The sequence below is a fragment of the Rhinatrema bivittatum genome, chromosome 6 (genome assembly GCF_901001135.1).
Source record: "Rhinatrema bivittatum chromosome 6, aRhiBiv1.1, whole genome shotgun sequence".
Classification (NCBI taxonomy): Eukaryota; Metazoa; Chordata; class Amphibia; order Gymnophiona; family Rhinatrematidae; genus Rhinatrema; species Rhinatrema bivittatum.
Window position 1 is genome coordinate 51,518,534 of NC_042620.1, and position 14,800 is coordinate 51,533,333.

A 14,800-nucleotide genomic window follows, 5' to 3' on the forward strand; every position below is an offset into this window, starting at 1 on the left:
GCGCTACCGCTGTCTGACCAACTGCGACCTCTCGCCCCACCTGCACCACAGGTCCTTCAAACGCCTGTTGTTGCTGAACCTCCAGTTGGGCCAGAATAGTACATGTCAGAGTCCCATCACTGCTTGAAACACCCGGCCCATCCATTCCTGGGGTCTGTGATACCATGCTGCCATGCCATGCAGGCTCCAACCCTGACCATGGAGCCCAAAAGGGGGCATAACAGAGATAAGCACCATGTGGGTCAGGACAAACTGGAGGGCCCCCATTGTACCCTATTTCCCTCTTCCGGGGCTGAACTGGCACCCTGTGTATGCATGGTTTTAGGGAAACCCTGCATGAAATGCTGCGGCGCTCTGCATGTGACCCATGCTGCCCCCACTCCCCATTGAGGGCCACAAAATCCCTGATTGAGTAGCATCCGTGACCAGGGATATGGTAGCATGTACCATGGCTGCCCTGTTTTGACCCAACGTCCATCTCTCCACTCACTAGTCCCGGGGGGGGGGGGGGGCCATTGGTGAAACTGCATAACTCCCCTCCTGCCTGGTATCTTTCGTTGAAGCAGCTTGCCCAATTAAAGGCACATTCTCAATATCCACACCCCAATTCTGGGTCAATGACTGACCCTGCACCAATTCTTCTCCATGCCCCTGTCTTTCACAGTTCCTTCTGGCACCTCCACAGGACTTGGACTGACTCCTCCTTGGTTTGGTTCCTGGAGCTACCCAAAACCTTTTGTCTGTGCTGAGGGTGGCGCCGGCCATTATTGATCAATCAACCCTGCCGTGATCGCCCCTCAGAATGAGTCCCCACTCGAACGATAGTCATCTTCTCCGGCATCTGAAACACCCGATCGCCTGCTTGCTGTTGCATCACTTGCACTGTTCTCGCTGCTGCAATAAGCCCCCAGATCAGCTATGCTGTGACCCCTGCTGCCTCCTCTCGTAATCAAATCCTCACCAAGACCAGAGCCAGCCTACCTGCTCTGTCAATCTTCCAGGCTTGCTGAGTTGCGCCAAGCTCCCTGCATCCTCACGTGCTGACCTTCTTGCTATCCGCCGCTACACTTAGGATGAATCCCTGCCCGATACATGCCACCCGGCCTGAAGGAGATGGCCAACTGCCCCATCGCAGTTCCTTGACTATTCCACAAACACTGCAGACTGAGACTCAGCAGACCCGAAAATATAGTGGGTGCCACCAATCAATAACTAGTTTAAATCCTTAACTTGCACAAGAGAACCTCCCTCCCTTGTTCCCTGAGCTGATCCTCCACCCCTGCCAGCAACATCATCGGGAAGAGGAGAAGGCCCCAGGGAAAGCCTGATGCTGCATATGATGTGCTTGCTGGCAGGGTGGAAGGGATACAAGCCAAAGCCAAACACCATGTTGAGATGTCTTCCATGAGGACTGTGCGGGACCTCACATTTGTCTTTTTGAACATACTTTTTTTTCCCCCCTGATCTGGCACTTTTCCCTTACTACTTTGAACTTCCTACTCATTCAGAACCAACCTTTAGTAGGATTACAGCATCATGAATGTTAATTTGCACCTATCCAGGGTTTTCTCCCATTTTTAGCCCATTCAACACAGCAACATTTATTAACATTTCTCAGCCACGGTCTATAGACCACAGCTCCCTCTGGAATCCAATAATATGCATCCTTAGTCTTGCCACTAAGTTTCACCGTTGTGCTATATCTGGGATTCACTCCGCTTGGGGGCTGTCAATGCCTCTGCAGCATGCTCATCCTCTATTTGAGGAGCAGAAGCCAGGCTGAGGAAATAGGCCTAAGTCTCCCACATAGGCAATGAATTTGGCCTAATCCTAAACTTTTTATTTAAACACAATAGAATGTATACATCATACAAAACAGGATTAATGAATTAACATGGTTCTACTTAGATGTGGAACTGCCAAGCTGTTTTGTTTCTAACCGTCATGTCTATAGTATTCCTAGACTTGTTTCTTCATTCTTGCTCGTTAGCAAATAGAAATTCAAACCCTATTGTAAAAAAAGAAAGGTATAGCTAAATATGGGAGAAATATAATTTAAAATAGGTCTTCAAAAATTATTCATGCAATTACTTTTGTACTAACTCAAAAAATATAGGGTGGGATTAATTAACCAGAGGGTAGAAGATCACTGTGTGTCTCAATCAAATGTGATCAAAATTGAGTGAACTTGACATTGCTGCTTTAAAAAGACGCATGGATTACCAGGTCTGGCAGTGTGGTATCAAATTAGACTGTAGTTTAGTTTACTGATTTAAATATCTTTGTTTACTAATGAATCTTTATAGAGTAGATTTAGTTCCATTACCTCATTTACAATATGTATTTGTAAACGTTTTCTCTTCTGTAAAAGAAAGCAAAGTGAAAATCTTTAGCAGGATGTATTTTAAGTTAATTTTTGTTGTATATGGCTGAAGTTGAAAGTTAGACAATGATTTGTTTACATTTTATTAATTATATGCTTGTTGGCAGTTGCTTCACTGCAGTTAAGAGTTGAGTTTCTCAAACTGGGATCCTCAAAATTAATTTCATTAATTTATTTTGTGTTTCATCTAGCAGAGATTTAATTTGTTCCTATTTAAAAATGGATAAAGCTACCATAAAGCAACAGGAAAATGCAGAAATCCAAGCTAAAAATGCATAGCTAGATCTTACATATTTAAAAGAATTCCACCATGTAAATGTTTACTAACATTTCAGTACAGTTTTTTCTTTATTTTGATGGGTAAAGGGGATTAACCACTGTTTAAGAAAAATGATTTTCATTGTAATTTTCTAGATCTATTAAAAATAAAACTCAAGCTAGTTGTACGTAATTGTTCTAGTCCCAAAAGTTTATTTATCACTATGGCATTAAAGATGTATAGTAATATGTTGCATGAACTGCTTCCTTGCTAAATTAGGGGATTATTGCTGTAAATTGCATGCCTTGGTTGCTTAAGATCTCTGATGTTTATAGAATGCAACTTTTATTTCAGGTCTGCTAAAAGAAATATGCTTATATATATAAGAAGTTGAAAATAAGCATTGAGTAGCTAGTATATATTTGTGTAGAAGCATGTTGTACTATAAAACGTTTGCAGTTAATGAATCTGATGCATATTTAAATGAGCTTGTTTCTGACTGTAGATAAAAATCCTTTTTCATTACTCCTTTCCTAGGTTCTGAGTCTTCTAGTAGTGTAGGGTCATCCACGGGTTCTCTTTCTCACACCCAGCAGCCTCTTCCAGTAACAGCTATAAACCAGCCATCTCATGGCACATCTGCCGTCTATCCAACTGTCAGCACTAGTAATTCTCTTTCCTTTGGTGGCATAAGTGGGCAAGTGGCACCTACTAGCTCTAGCTTCTTTTTGCTTCCGTTGGAAGCGGCAGGCATACCACCTGGCAGTATTCTGATCAACCCACAAACAGGTTGGTATCAAGTGATAGATATTTAATTACAGTTTAGAATTCTAGAAAAAAATGTTTTCTGTAACTGTAGACATATTTTGTGATGGTGTTTGTGTTTCTTAACTTTGCATTAATATTTGAATATTCTAATGTCTGAAACAGAAGTCAGTCACATATGTAATTTAAAATTTAGCACTTTATGTTTTTATACCACCAATTCTGAAACTCAAATTGGTGGACAATAAAAAATATACATAATTTAGACATACAAAAAAAAATACAATAAAACAAAACTTGTGATTATTGCCTCTTTGTTTGCACTAGTTATGTAAACGTTTGTTATACTTTCATAAGCATTTTCATATTAACATGTTAAGCAAAATATTACATTTAAAACTGATATTTTCTGTGTGGACAAGCAGGACAATAATTAGACACACAAGTGGGTGATGTCATCTGACAGCGCTGAAATAGAAAAAAACTTTCTCACAGGGGTTCTCATGCAGCCACCACAACACAAGTTTTCAGGGGGGAAGGTTCTTCCATTCATATGAAAGGACGTGGTTTTTTCTCTCTCTCTCATCTTAAGCCACCCATGGTTTTTATTTGTAAATAGTTTTCTTTCATTTCAAAGTATTTATTATTTTTCTTTCCTTTTTTTTTTTTTGTTCGAATCCCCCCCCCAAAAAAAAAATGTATAACTAGTTCCTGTTCCTGTCAAATTTGATTTAAATTTGTCCTCCTCACAAAAAGTGCTGAAGCTATCAAATCCATCTTCAAAAGGTGTTCCTATTGTTCCTACAAGATAAACCTGTCTGACCACATTGACAGATGCCTGCTGCTTAGACTCGTCTCATGATGTTCCTAACTGCATCGCCTGTGCTTGGATGTCTCCAAGGGCCATTAAATCCAGAGGTTATAAAGTGTGAGGATTTCTGAGATCTCCTTAACCCTCTGGGCCAATGAAGAGGAAGCTGTTACTGATGCACAAGTTCCTAAATCAAAGAAGGCAGGGTCCCCTCAAGCTATGGGCTGTGACTTAGACAAGTTTTGACAAAGATGCCATTCCCTTCCTGCTAAAGAGAGAGAGAAAATGTGCTTTTTGGTGCTAAAACCTCAAAATACATGCCCTACAGGCACTGAAACATTATCAGCACATGAGAAAATGCCATTGGTTTTTGGCAGATAGTTATCAGTACTATCAGAAAGCAAGTACCATATGTAGTACTTGTCCGTACTATTAACTTCTTGGTGCCGACAAGAAAATATTAATGCCAAGACAGTAAGACGGGCATTGAAATGCTAAGAGAAATTAGGCAAGTTAACCAAATTGGTAGTGCAGTAATAATGGGAGATTTCAATTACCCCAGTATTGACTGGGTAAGTGAAACAGGGCATGCTAAAGAGAGAAAGTTCTTGGGTGGAATAAATGATAGCTTTATGGAGCGATTGTTTCAGGAACCGATGAGAGGGGGAGCAATTTTAGATCTACCATATTTTTCGCTCCGTAAGACGCATCTAGGATTCAGAAGGGGAAAATTTTTTTAAAAGTGTGCTAAACCGGCTCTGTTCCAGGGCGTCTGTGCGTCTTATGGAGCAAATTAGGAGTGTGCATACAATTTTTTTGGTCCCTGTTTCGTTTTTGGGTCTGGGGAGGACCATTTCAGTCCACTCCTTGGATCAGAAAACTTGTATCGTTCTCTTTTGTGGAAAAAAAAAATAAAAAAACAAAACCCGCCCCAACCTTTCAAATTTAGTTAACTACAAGCCCCCCCCCCCCCCCCCCCCCCAAAAAAAAACTTGCCAAAAGTCCCTGTTGGTCCAGTGGGGCTTCCGGGAGCAATCTCCTGCTCTCGGACCGTCTGCTGCCAGTAATCAAAATGGCACCAGTGGCCCTTTACCCTTACTGTGTGACAGGGGCTACCGGTGCCATTGGTCGGCCCCTGTCACATGGTAGGAGCAATGGATGGGAGTCAGGAGGGTGGGGGGTTGTAGTTAGTTAATTTTTTTAATATTTGCTCCATAAGACGCACAGACATTTCCCCCCCACTTTGGGGGGAAAAAAAGGCTTATGGAGCAAAAAATACAGTAATTCCCAGTGGAGCGCAGGATTTGGTGAGAGGTAATGGTGATGGGGCTGCTTGGCAATAGTGATTATAATATGATCAAATCAGAATTAATGACTGGAAGGGGGGGACAGTAAGTAAATTCACAGCTCTAGCACTAGACTTTCAAAAGGGAAACTTTGATAAGATGAGAAAAATAGTTTAAAAAAAAAAAATCCTAAAAGCAGAGGCCATATGTATTCCATGCATTAAGAAAGGTAGAAGGAAAGTCAAATGATTGCCAGCATGGCTAAAATGTGAGGTGAAAGAGGCTATTTTAGACAAAAGATCTTCATTCAAAAATTGGAAAAAGGATCTATCAGAAGAAAATAAGATACAACGAAAGTCAAATCCTATCTCTTTTTTAACTGCAGTATCACAAAGGAAGAACCAGTTAGATTTAAACAGCCTTCCAGTTGGGGGTAAGACTTAAACCACTTAATAACTATTAACCATTGGGTGTTAAAGATCATACAATGAAGATATCTTTTGAATTTCAAGACCTATACCCCGATTAAACTACCAAGGAATCATTCCATGATGATAAAGCAACTCCATCTCCTTCAACAAGAGCTGTCAGTCCTCGTCTAGCAAATGTGATGGAGCCAGTTCCCATATCATAAAGAAACTCAGGGCTTTATTCTATTATTTCCTTATTCCAAAGAAAACAGATGGTCTCTGCCCAAACTTGGACCTCGGAAATCTCAACAAACACCTCAAGAAGACGTTCAAAAAGAACTCTGGCACAGTTCCAACTAGTGTGTCTTCAAACATGATCAGGTGTGCAGTGGGAAAGCCAACATTGCCTGATGCTCACATCCAAGCCAGCACCTGAGGTGTCTTCTTCGTACCTTGAAATAAGAGTCACCAGCAGTGGCTCTTAAATGTCTAGGCGCTCCTTTCTGAAAACAGCATGAGCCTCTGATTATGGTAACTTTTAATTGCCAGCATGCAGGGGTGGATAGCTGGGCCCCACTTTGTGGAGTGCACACAGCACCCTGTATTTGAGTCCTTCCAGCCTCGGTCCTATCCCCAGATTGAGTGAGATGAAGCAAGTGTACACCGAGTTCTCAAAAGCGTTTTTTGTTTTTTTAACACCTCCAACTCTCCTGTTCTCTTACATAGCGCGGTTTGCATGCTCCTTCCTAGAACAAGGCGATAAATTCTTGAATACAACTCTCAGCTTGGGAGTCCCCACTTGTGCGGTTAATTATTGTCCTGCTTTGTAATATAAAGAAAGCAAAATTGCATACCTGTAACAGGTGTTCTCCATAGCTGGACAAATCAGCCACACAATCCTACCCATCTCCTCTTAGAGATGAAGTTTAGCTTAGTACAAAAACTAAGGAAACCTGCGGGGCAGCAGACCCACAGGAACCCCCCACGCCTGCTCAGAAGGACCACCTCTATTTCTGAGCACTTTTTCCTTCTCTGGGCTATTGGATGATGTCATCCACTTATGTATCTGATATGTCCTGCTGTCTATGAGGTACACCTGTTACAGGTAAGCTCTCTGTTTCATACAGGTTGTTTCAGTGTGGGAATAATTATATGGACTGACTACTGATATAAATCTGTTACTTTTGTGATTATATAAATTTTTCTGCATTTGAAAGATCTGATTCAGTACACTGTTGTATAGCCATGAGTCATTTTAATGGTGTTCATTGCTCATCCATTCATCATAACGTCATTTCCTGTTTTACAGTTTAGTTTTGCCCAGTAGCAAAGTTGGTTCATTGTAAAAACTATTTTTACAACTAATGGAGGAAATGAGGTCCTCCCTGTGCAGCTTTACATTTTGGCTAGCTAATACATTATTGGATAGCAGGGAATTCACTTCATAATGTTTGAGTATTGAGACTCCGGGGGTGATCTTGAGTCATTTGAATTTCCAGTCAAGTGTTCTTAACTGCTTAAGTTCGGTGACCAAAATGAGGAAATTTAGGTGATTTTTCAGACATTGATTAATTACTATTTAGTTTTAATAAATAAGTTATGACTTTCATAAGGAATTAAATGATTAAATACTGAGAGCACTGTGCTTTTTGTAAGAATTTGTTTATAATGATACAATTATGTATAGACATAACTGACCCTATGGTTCTAGTGTCTTAGTTTACTAACAAGTCGTACTGTTCTATATAATATAAAAATTAGATTTTATATGTTTATTTTCCTCTTGTGATTAACTGTAGATAGTAAAATTTCCAATATGAACAAAACTGTTGTTACAAGTCAGTGTTTCTCAAATCTAACTGATCTATTTAAGATGTATTTGCATCCAAGGTATGCTTACAGATGTGCCTTCAGAACAGGGTTGAAAACCACTAGTTACGTGTTTTATGCTTTACGTTCCACAGGAGCTCTCTTAAAATCAGCAGTATATCAGTGGTAATGATTTTTAATTTTTGAATGAAAATGAAGAAATATAGAAAATCAGATCAAGCAAACAGTTTAAATGTTTGTAGTTTTGCCAGTTTGTCTGAAATATAAAAGATGAATTATGAAATTTACATTCAGAGCATTTCATTCTTGGGTATTATAGGGGTTTAGTTTGCTGTGCTTGGCTTCAGCCATCTTTGGTGACACACATACCAAGATAGAATTCTTTGGTTAATAAAACTCAATTAAAAAAAAAAAAAGTGATCCCTTTATTAGTAAAGTAATACTGATTAGCCACATCTAGTGAAACTTCCTGTCATAATAATTACAATGAAAAAAAAAAGATTTCCATAGTAAATCCCAAACATAAAGAAAAGTAATTTATTAATCTAGCTCTTGTAGTATAAAAGTACCGTGAAGAATTAGGGATGGCAATTTGTTTCTAACAAATGGGTGAGCTGAACTGAAGCAGTCTAATTAGCCATCCATAGAAACCCCCCCCCCCCCCCTACATTTTTCAGGTGTTTTCATTTTGGCAAATGCCTGCCTTTTGCAAATAGTGTGCATTCTTTCCCAAGGGAAAAAAATTGCTACTTGTGCCACTAATTAAAGCCCAGACCTAACCAGCTTTACTGAGCCAAGCCCAACCAGGGCCTTCTCAATCCATCTGACTACCCCCCCCCCCCCCCCCCCCAAAAAAAAAGTCAGCCAAGGCTAGGGCTGTATTCTTGTGTAAAATAGTACTGCGTAATACCAACACTATTATTTGTGCTAGTCTTGAGGCCAGTGGGCTCCATCTTTTAGAAGGATTCTGGCAGGGCAGAAGTGATCCCCAATTTCACCTACCAGAGACCCCCATAGAAGGGGGTAAGTTGGGGCCAGGGCGGTCCCCAGCTGATTTTGGGAGGGCGGGAAGGAAATCAGCCCTGCCCAGGGAGGATATGACTGGGGTTAATTCGGCACAGGCAGGTAGCCCGAGGCCCATTCTTAGTGATGGAGATGGCAGAGGTCAAGGGGCCCGGTGAGACCCTGGGAATAACTTGAGAAGTGGTGGTGGTGGCTTACATTTTTTTTTTTGCATTTTTTCTGTTTTAATGTGTGTTTGGTTCAGCAAATGAGCCAAAATAAATATTGAACAAAAACAAATGGGGGAAAAAGAACCTGAAACAAAAATATTTGGGCCGCATATCCCTATGTGGGATGAATCTCACTCTTGAGGATTCTGACTGGAAAATCAATAGTTAATCAAAAAGTTTATCCTAAATTTTATGTTCTCTGTTGGCAAGCAGGCATGAATTGGTCCAAATGTGTGGGTAGTGTTAATCAGACAGCATTGACACAAACCCAGCTCTCAAAGCTAAGTAAAAAGTTTGAGCATGCATTGGAGTCCCTGTCCACCAATGCTGCTTCATGACTCCCTCGGTCCTGCTTTGTCCGAACTACTGCATGGATCTGCTCCTATTTACACTCTCCAATTTTTCTAGCTGTTTTTATTGATCTATTTTTTTTTGTTTTGCCTCATTGGATCATTTTTCTGTTTCACACTAATGCATTATCAGCCCCCTCAACAGAACTTTTCAATTCTGCAAAAAAAAAAAAAAAAAGGTCTGAAATGGAGACGTTCTGGGCCAAGAAGACTACAGTAAACTGCTTCAAGGCCTGTATTTGTGGGTGCCCAAGTCCATTGCAGATCATCATTCAGTTTATCACTGCCTGGGACTAGATCATGACTCCCAACTGCTACAGTTGCAGTAAGATGTCCCCACTGGCGCAACACAACTGCGTCTGAAAAATGGTGATCTGCAGAAAGCGCAGCAGAGCTGTTCCTATTCCTGGAATCATGCGTTTATGAACTGTCAGTACAGAAAGTGAGTGGGCAACAAAAAGATTGAGTGATTATGCTTCTGAGCCGCTTGCTAAACTGGAACACTAGTCTACTCTGTGCATACCTGTCACTTTCTCATTGCCAGGACTGTCCAGAAGGTTATTCAGGACAAGGTGAGATTGATTCTCTTAGTACAGGTATGGCCACGTCAGGTGTGTAATCAATATCTCATCTTATCTTTCAGTTTAGCTTCCAATTTAATTGAGGAGCTCTGACTTCTCATCACATAGGAGGGGGGAAGACTCTGCCATCTGAGCCTGTCATTGGCTCTCATGGTGTAGATGTTGAATACGCAATAGTCTTTTCCTTACTTTTTCCTAAAGAGATGATGGATATGCTGATTTCACCTACAAAGCCTTCAACCAGAAGATGATACAGATTCAAGTGGAAGATGTTCTTGGTTTGGTGTGAGACCAGAGAGCTAAATCCTTTCACCTGTGATCCGAAGGACTTACTTTAATAACTCTTCTTCTCTTATCCTCAGGCCTAAGAACCCCTTCAGTTAAAGTTCATCTCAAAGCCATTGTAGCATATTACTAGCAAGTGGAAAGAACTTCAGCCTCTTTCTACCCTTTAGTATCAAAGTTCATGACAGGTTTATGGCATTCCAAGTATCTAGTCACTAAACATTCAGTGCTATGGGATCTCAACTCATGAAACCTTTCGAACCTATTTAGTCAGAGGACTTGTAATTTTTTATCTGGAAAGTATTGTTTATTGTTGCCTTCACTTTAGCATGAAGAGTAAGCAAATTATAGGCTCTAGTTTCATATTCAGTGGGTGCCTGAAGGTCTCTCACAAGAGGGATTCAATGCACTCATTCTCCTTCCAAGAGTGGGATTTGCATTGCACATTAACCAAGCTATTGTGCTGCCTTCTTTCTTTTCAAGACCACATGCAGACAGAGAAGAAAGGGCTCTTCATTCATTTGATTGGAAAAGCCCTAGCTTATTACTTGAGAAAGATTCATCCTCATTGTCAAGCTTCTCAGCTGTTTATTTTATTTGATTTCAATAGAAGGGGCCAAGCAGTTTCTAAAAACTCTTAACTGGCTAACAGACTATATCACCTACTATTATATGCTGGCAAGAGCCATGGCGACTTCAGTGGCTCATCCTCTTATATTAAAGACATAGGCAAAGCTGCCACTTGGTTGTCAAGTCACATGTTCACATCCCACTACTGTTTTGACAACCTGTCTTAAAGGAACAATACTTTTGTACAAGCAGTTTTGTGCAGTTGTTCACCCAATAGTTCATATACCACTAGTGGGGTGTGCATTACATGTTTCAATAGTTGCTCTGTTTTGCAGCCTTCAAGTTGGAACTTCCATGAATTATGGCTAATTTATACCTGTTTGCAAAGAAAACAAATGTGTTTACCCGTAAAAGGGATACTCTGTGGACAACAGAATGAATTAGTAATACTTAATACCTGCCAGCCTGCTTGTAAAGTCTACTAACTTGCTAAAGCTTAAGCTCTGCAAAAGACTGAGGCTCCCAAGGTATTGCACAAATGAGAGTTCCTGCACATGCTCAAAGTCTATGCTGAGCTCTGAGAGCTAGGTCATTGTCTGCACCATCAGATGTCACCCACCCATTAGGATTCATTCATCCTTCTGTCTAGGAGAACCCTGTTTACAGGTAAGCAAACTGGTTGGTTTTTTGTTTTGTTTTGGGTTTTTTTTTAACAAAACTTATATTTTTCATGTCATCCAATTAAATTTTATAGAATCCAAACTTGCAAAAAGTATTAAATGTAGACTTCATTGATATCTGAATGGAAGTTCTATAATCCCTCTTTAAAATTTAACATTTTTAAAAAGTTGTGCTCCTCAAGGCCATTTGGCCAAAATCTCAAGAGAAGGGATGCAGTAAGCTAGTCAGACTTTGACCTTAAGGGAGGTACCCCAGCTATAAGCTTATCTAAATTAATGTTCAGTGGCTTACGCTAGAGAACTGCACAGGAATTGTGGTTAGTGTTCCTAAAACCTACTTTTAATACTAATAATCACCTGCAGGCAGTGTTAATCGGATCATAACTGCAGATTTTTGAGAATACAGATTCAGGAATTTGGGGTCAAAATGATATCTTGATAATTTGAGACTGTGATTTTCTTATTGATTTCATGGACCTTTCCCAATCACAAGCCCTGTTCTTGGTAGGCTAACTGGATTAGCACCAAGGTTTAGAATTGCAGATAGCAACTAGAGCATATTATATCCAATCTGCATTGTCCTAATCTCTATCCAAGTTTCTTATACCTTCCTCATTAAATAGTCTGCATCCTCAATATCATTTCTATTAATATCTCCCAACCTTTCTTAAATATAAGAAACAAAATCACAACTGAAATTAGGCTAGAAAGGTTACCATAATTTCTATTAGTTTATATGAAAGAAAAGGCTTTTAGTGTTGCTTGGACAAATGAAATTTCAATAAACTAGATTGCTGAAAGAAGGAATTGTTGGATTTTTTTTTAAATAACTTCATCAGCAGTTCCTAGCAGCATGGCACATTTTGGAAAACATCTATTGATAAAACATTCACATAACCCTTAAAAAATATAACTAGTATTGGTAGTAATGACGAGCCTTTTTTATGTTTTCTTGTACGTCAATAAGATGATATGCAGTCAAATCTTTCATGTACATATGGAACCCATTTCACTAAGTTTTTTGGGGGTTTTTTGCATACATAGGATAGTCCTGAAAGTGAAAACTAGAGGTGATTAGTATATTTTAGCTTGTTTATCTTATGTTGAATGTATTTTTGTATATTATATATAGAAATTAAATACACCTGTCACAGACCTAAACAGAATATTTATTTTTCTGTAGGTCAGCCATTCATAAACCCAGATGGCACTCCAGTTGTTTATAATCCTCCTATGGCCCAGCAACCTGGTAGGGCTCAAGTGCCTGGACCTGCAATGCTGCCACCTCCCCCTCCACCTCAGCAACCTACTAATCATGTTCTGTCACAGGTATACATATCAATATCTTGCTCTTTTGAGATATGCATTATTCAGAAATATTCAAATTTAAATATTGAACTAGGAATATTGTATATGCAAGCTCATCAAAAAAGTCTGAAATCTTTGGAGGTTATGTTCGGTGAAACCCCATCCCCTTTAAAAAAAAAAAAAAAAAGATAGCCGAACTTTGTATCCAACAGACATAACTATGATATTGCCATTGTTGGCTATAACACTTTTGCAACCCTGTCCTTACTGTCCTTGATGATTAATTCTTTATTGTAATAACTCAAAAGGTTTCTTGTTACTAATTACATAATGCTGTGAGGCTTGTTTGTTGCCCAATTTTAAGAAATTGTGAAATCTGGTTTCTTAGAATTTCCAGGGTCACTTTACACACATTCCTTATCTATTTAATCACATTTTTTAAGTATATATTCTTGTAGTTTCAGGGCATTGATCTTGGGACACCAGCATATGACATGCCATATTTATTAGTGCATATGATGAAAAGTGCCTTACTTTTGAACAATTTGTGATATTTAAATATTAAAATTGTCAGCAGTATACTGTCACATACATCCCAACTTGAGAACCAATAAATAAAGCAGTACATAATGTAGTTAAGTGTCTTGAGGATTTCAGTAGACAACATGAAATTTCAAAGCTGAGCATTTCTTCCCTTCACTTAATTTGTTCAGTTTCTTAGCAAATGGGGAATGAAGTAAGTGCATTCAGCCCTGGTGAGTTCTGGTGACAAATATTGGTATCCAGTAGGAAATTTAGAAAATTTAAACATGGCCAAAATCAGATGACATACATTGGTAAAACAGTATCTAATGTAAGGCTTTGTACGTATTACATGAACATTAACAGTGGAATTAACAATGTAGTATTTCCTTTTAGTTTTGCAAAATATCAGTAGTACGTATGTTCTGAACCCAACATCTTCAGATATCCTCTCTATGTCCTTCAATATAGTTGACTACAGAGCAAAGGGATGTGTACACTTTGCTGATGGTGCTATAAGCATAAATTTATTTACACTATTTGTGCATGTTTGATTATCATGATTCAAAACTAGGGACATCCTTGGAATATGGCGAAGCAGGGCAACCATGCTTTGTGGGGACTCTGTGCTTTAACACTCTTTCCCCTTTCCCACCCTGCCCCACCTCATTAACATGATCCTCCTTCCAGCAGGAAGAGGGCAGTACTTTTGACCTGCATTTGCCATCTCCTCTGCTGGCTTCAGCCTGAAGTCTGAACTGCATGGAGTTCTCTGGTCTTGCAGGACCCGCTGGTACCACATAGTTCAGACTAAAATAAAGTTCACAAGGGAGGTGGCAGACAGATAAAAAGTGCTGCTTTTCTCTTGCCAACAGGAGAGATGAGGGAGAGGATTATATTTGAAGCAGTGAGGAAAGAAACGTGTGTGAGGGGAGTAGGAGAGAGAGAACAGTGTGTGTAGTGAGGGAAATGGAAGAGAGGAAAGCATGAGTATGTGTGATTGGAGGGTGGGGAGAAAAATGGGAGCCTATGAGTAGGGAAATTGGCAAGGGAAAGAAAGGATTGTGCAAGGTGGGGAAGGGGATGAGCGACAGGATCATTCATGGGAAGGGGGAAAGAGGACTGTGGGTAGTTTTTTTCTAAATTATATGAACTTGTTAATTTATATAAACATTTTTAACGACCCTGTTAAAACTCTTCCATTTGCATTACTGCCATTAAATACAATTCTAGGAATTATTAAAAGAAGACTGTGTCCTCTACAGATCACACAGTATTTTAAAAATATACGGGCCAAACAGTAATAATGATCCTCTATTAAAAATGTTGATCTTAATTTTATTTCAGTTCTTTAAGTAACTTCCATCCAATTCTTTTAGTCATCCGAGCAGCCATGTTATAGCAGACAGTCACAAATTTCACTCACTAGATTTGATTGCTCCATAATGGCTTTGACATTTTACAATTTGTCGGGTTTTTTGAACACCATCTCTTTATAATTTATTTATTTTATTTTTTTTAATTTTTA

The 14,800-nt window shown here is 39.4% G+C and overlaps 1 protein-coding gene across 11 annotated transcripts in view; it reads left to right on the forward strand.

Moving 5' to 3' along the window:
• R3HDM1 (R3H domain containing 1) overlaps window positions 1-14,800 on the forward strand; it is a 476,151-nt gene that overhangs the window by 278,329 nt on the left and 183,022 nt on the right. For 8 of the 11 annotated variants that reach the window (XM_029605380.1, XM_029605381.1, XM_029605379.1 and 5 more), the window contains 2 exons: window positions 3,180-3,431; window positions 12,626-12,771. In XM_029605380.1, coding sequence (XP_029461240.1) covers window positions 3,180-3,431; window positions 12,626-12,771 — 398 coding nt within the window. The remainder of the gene's footprint in view (window positions 1-3,179; window positions 3,432-12,625; window positions 12,772-14,800) is intronic. The other 3 variants (XM_029605385.1, XM_029605387.1, XM_029605389.1) reach the window with 1 other exon arrangement.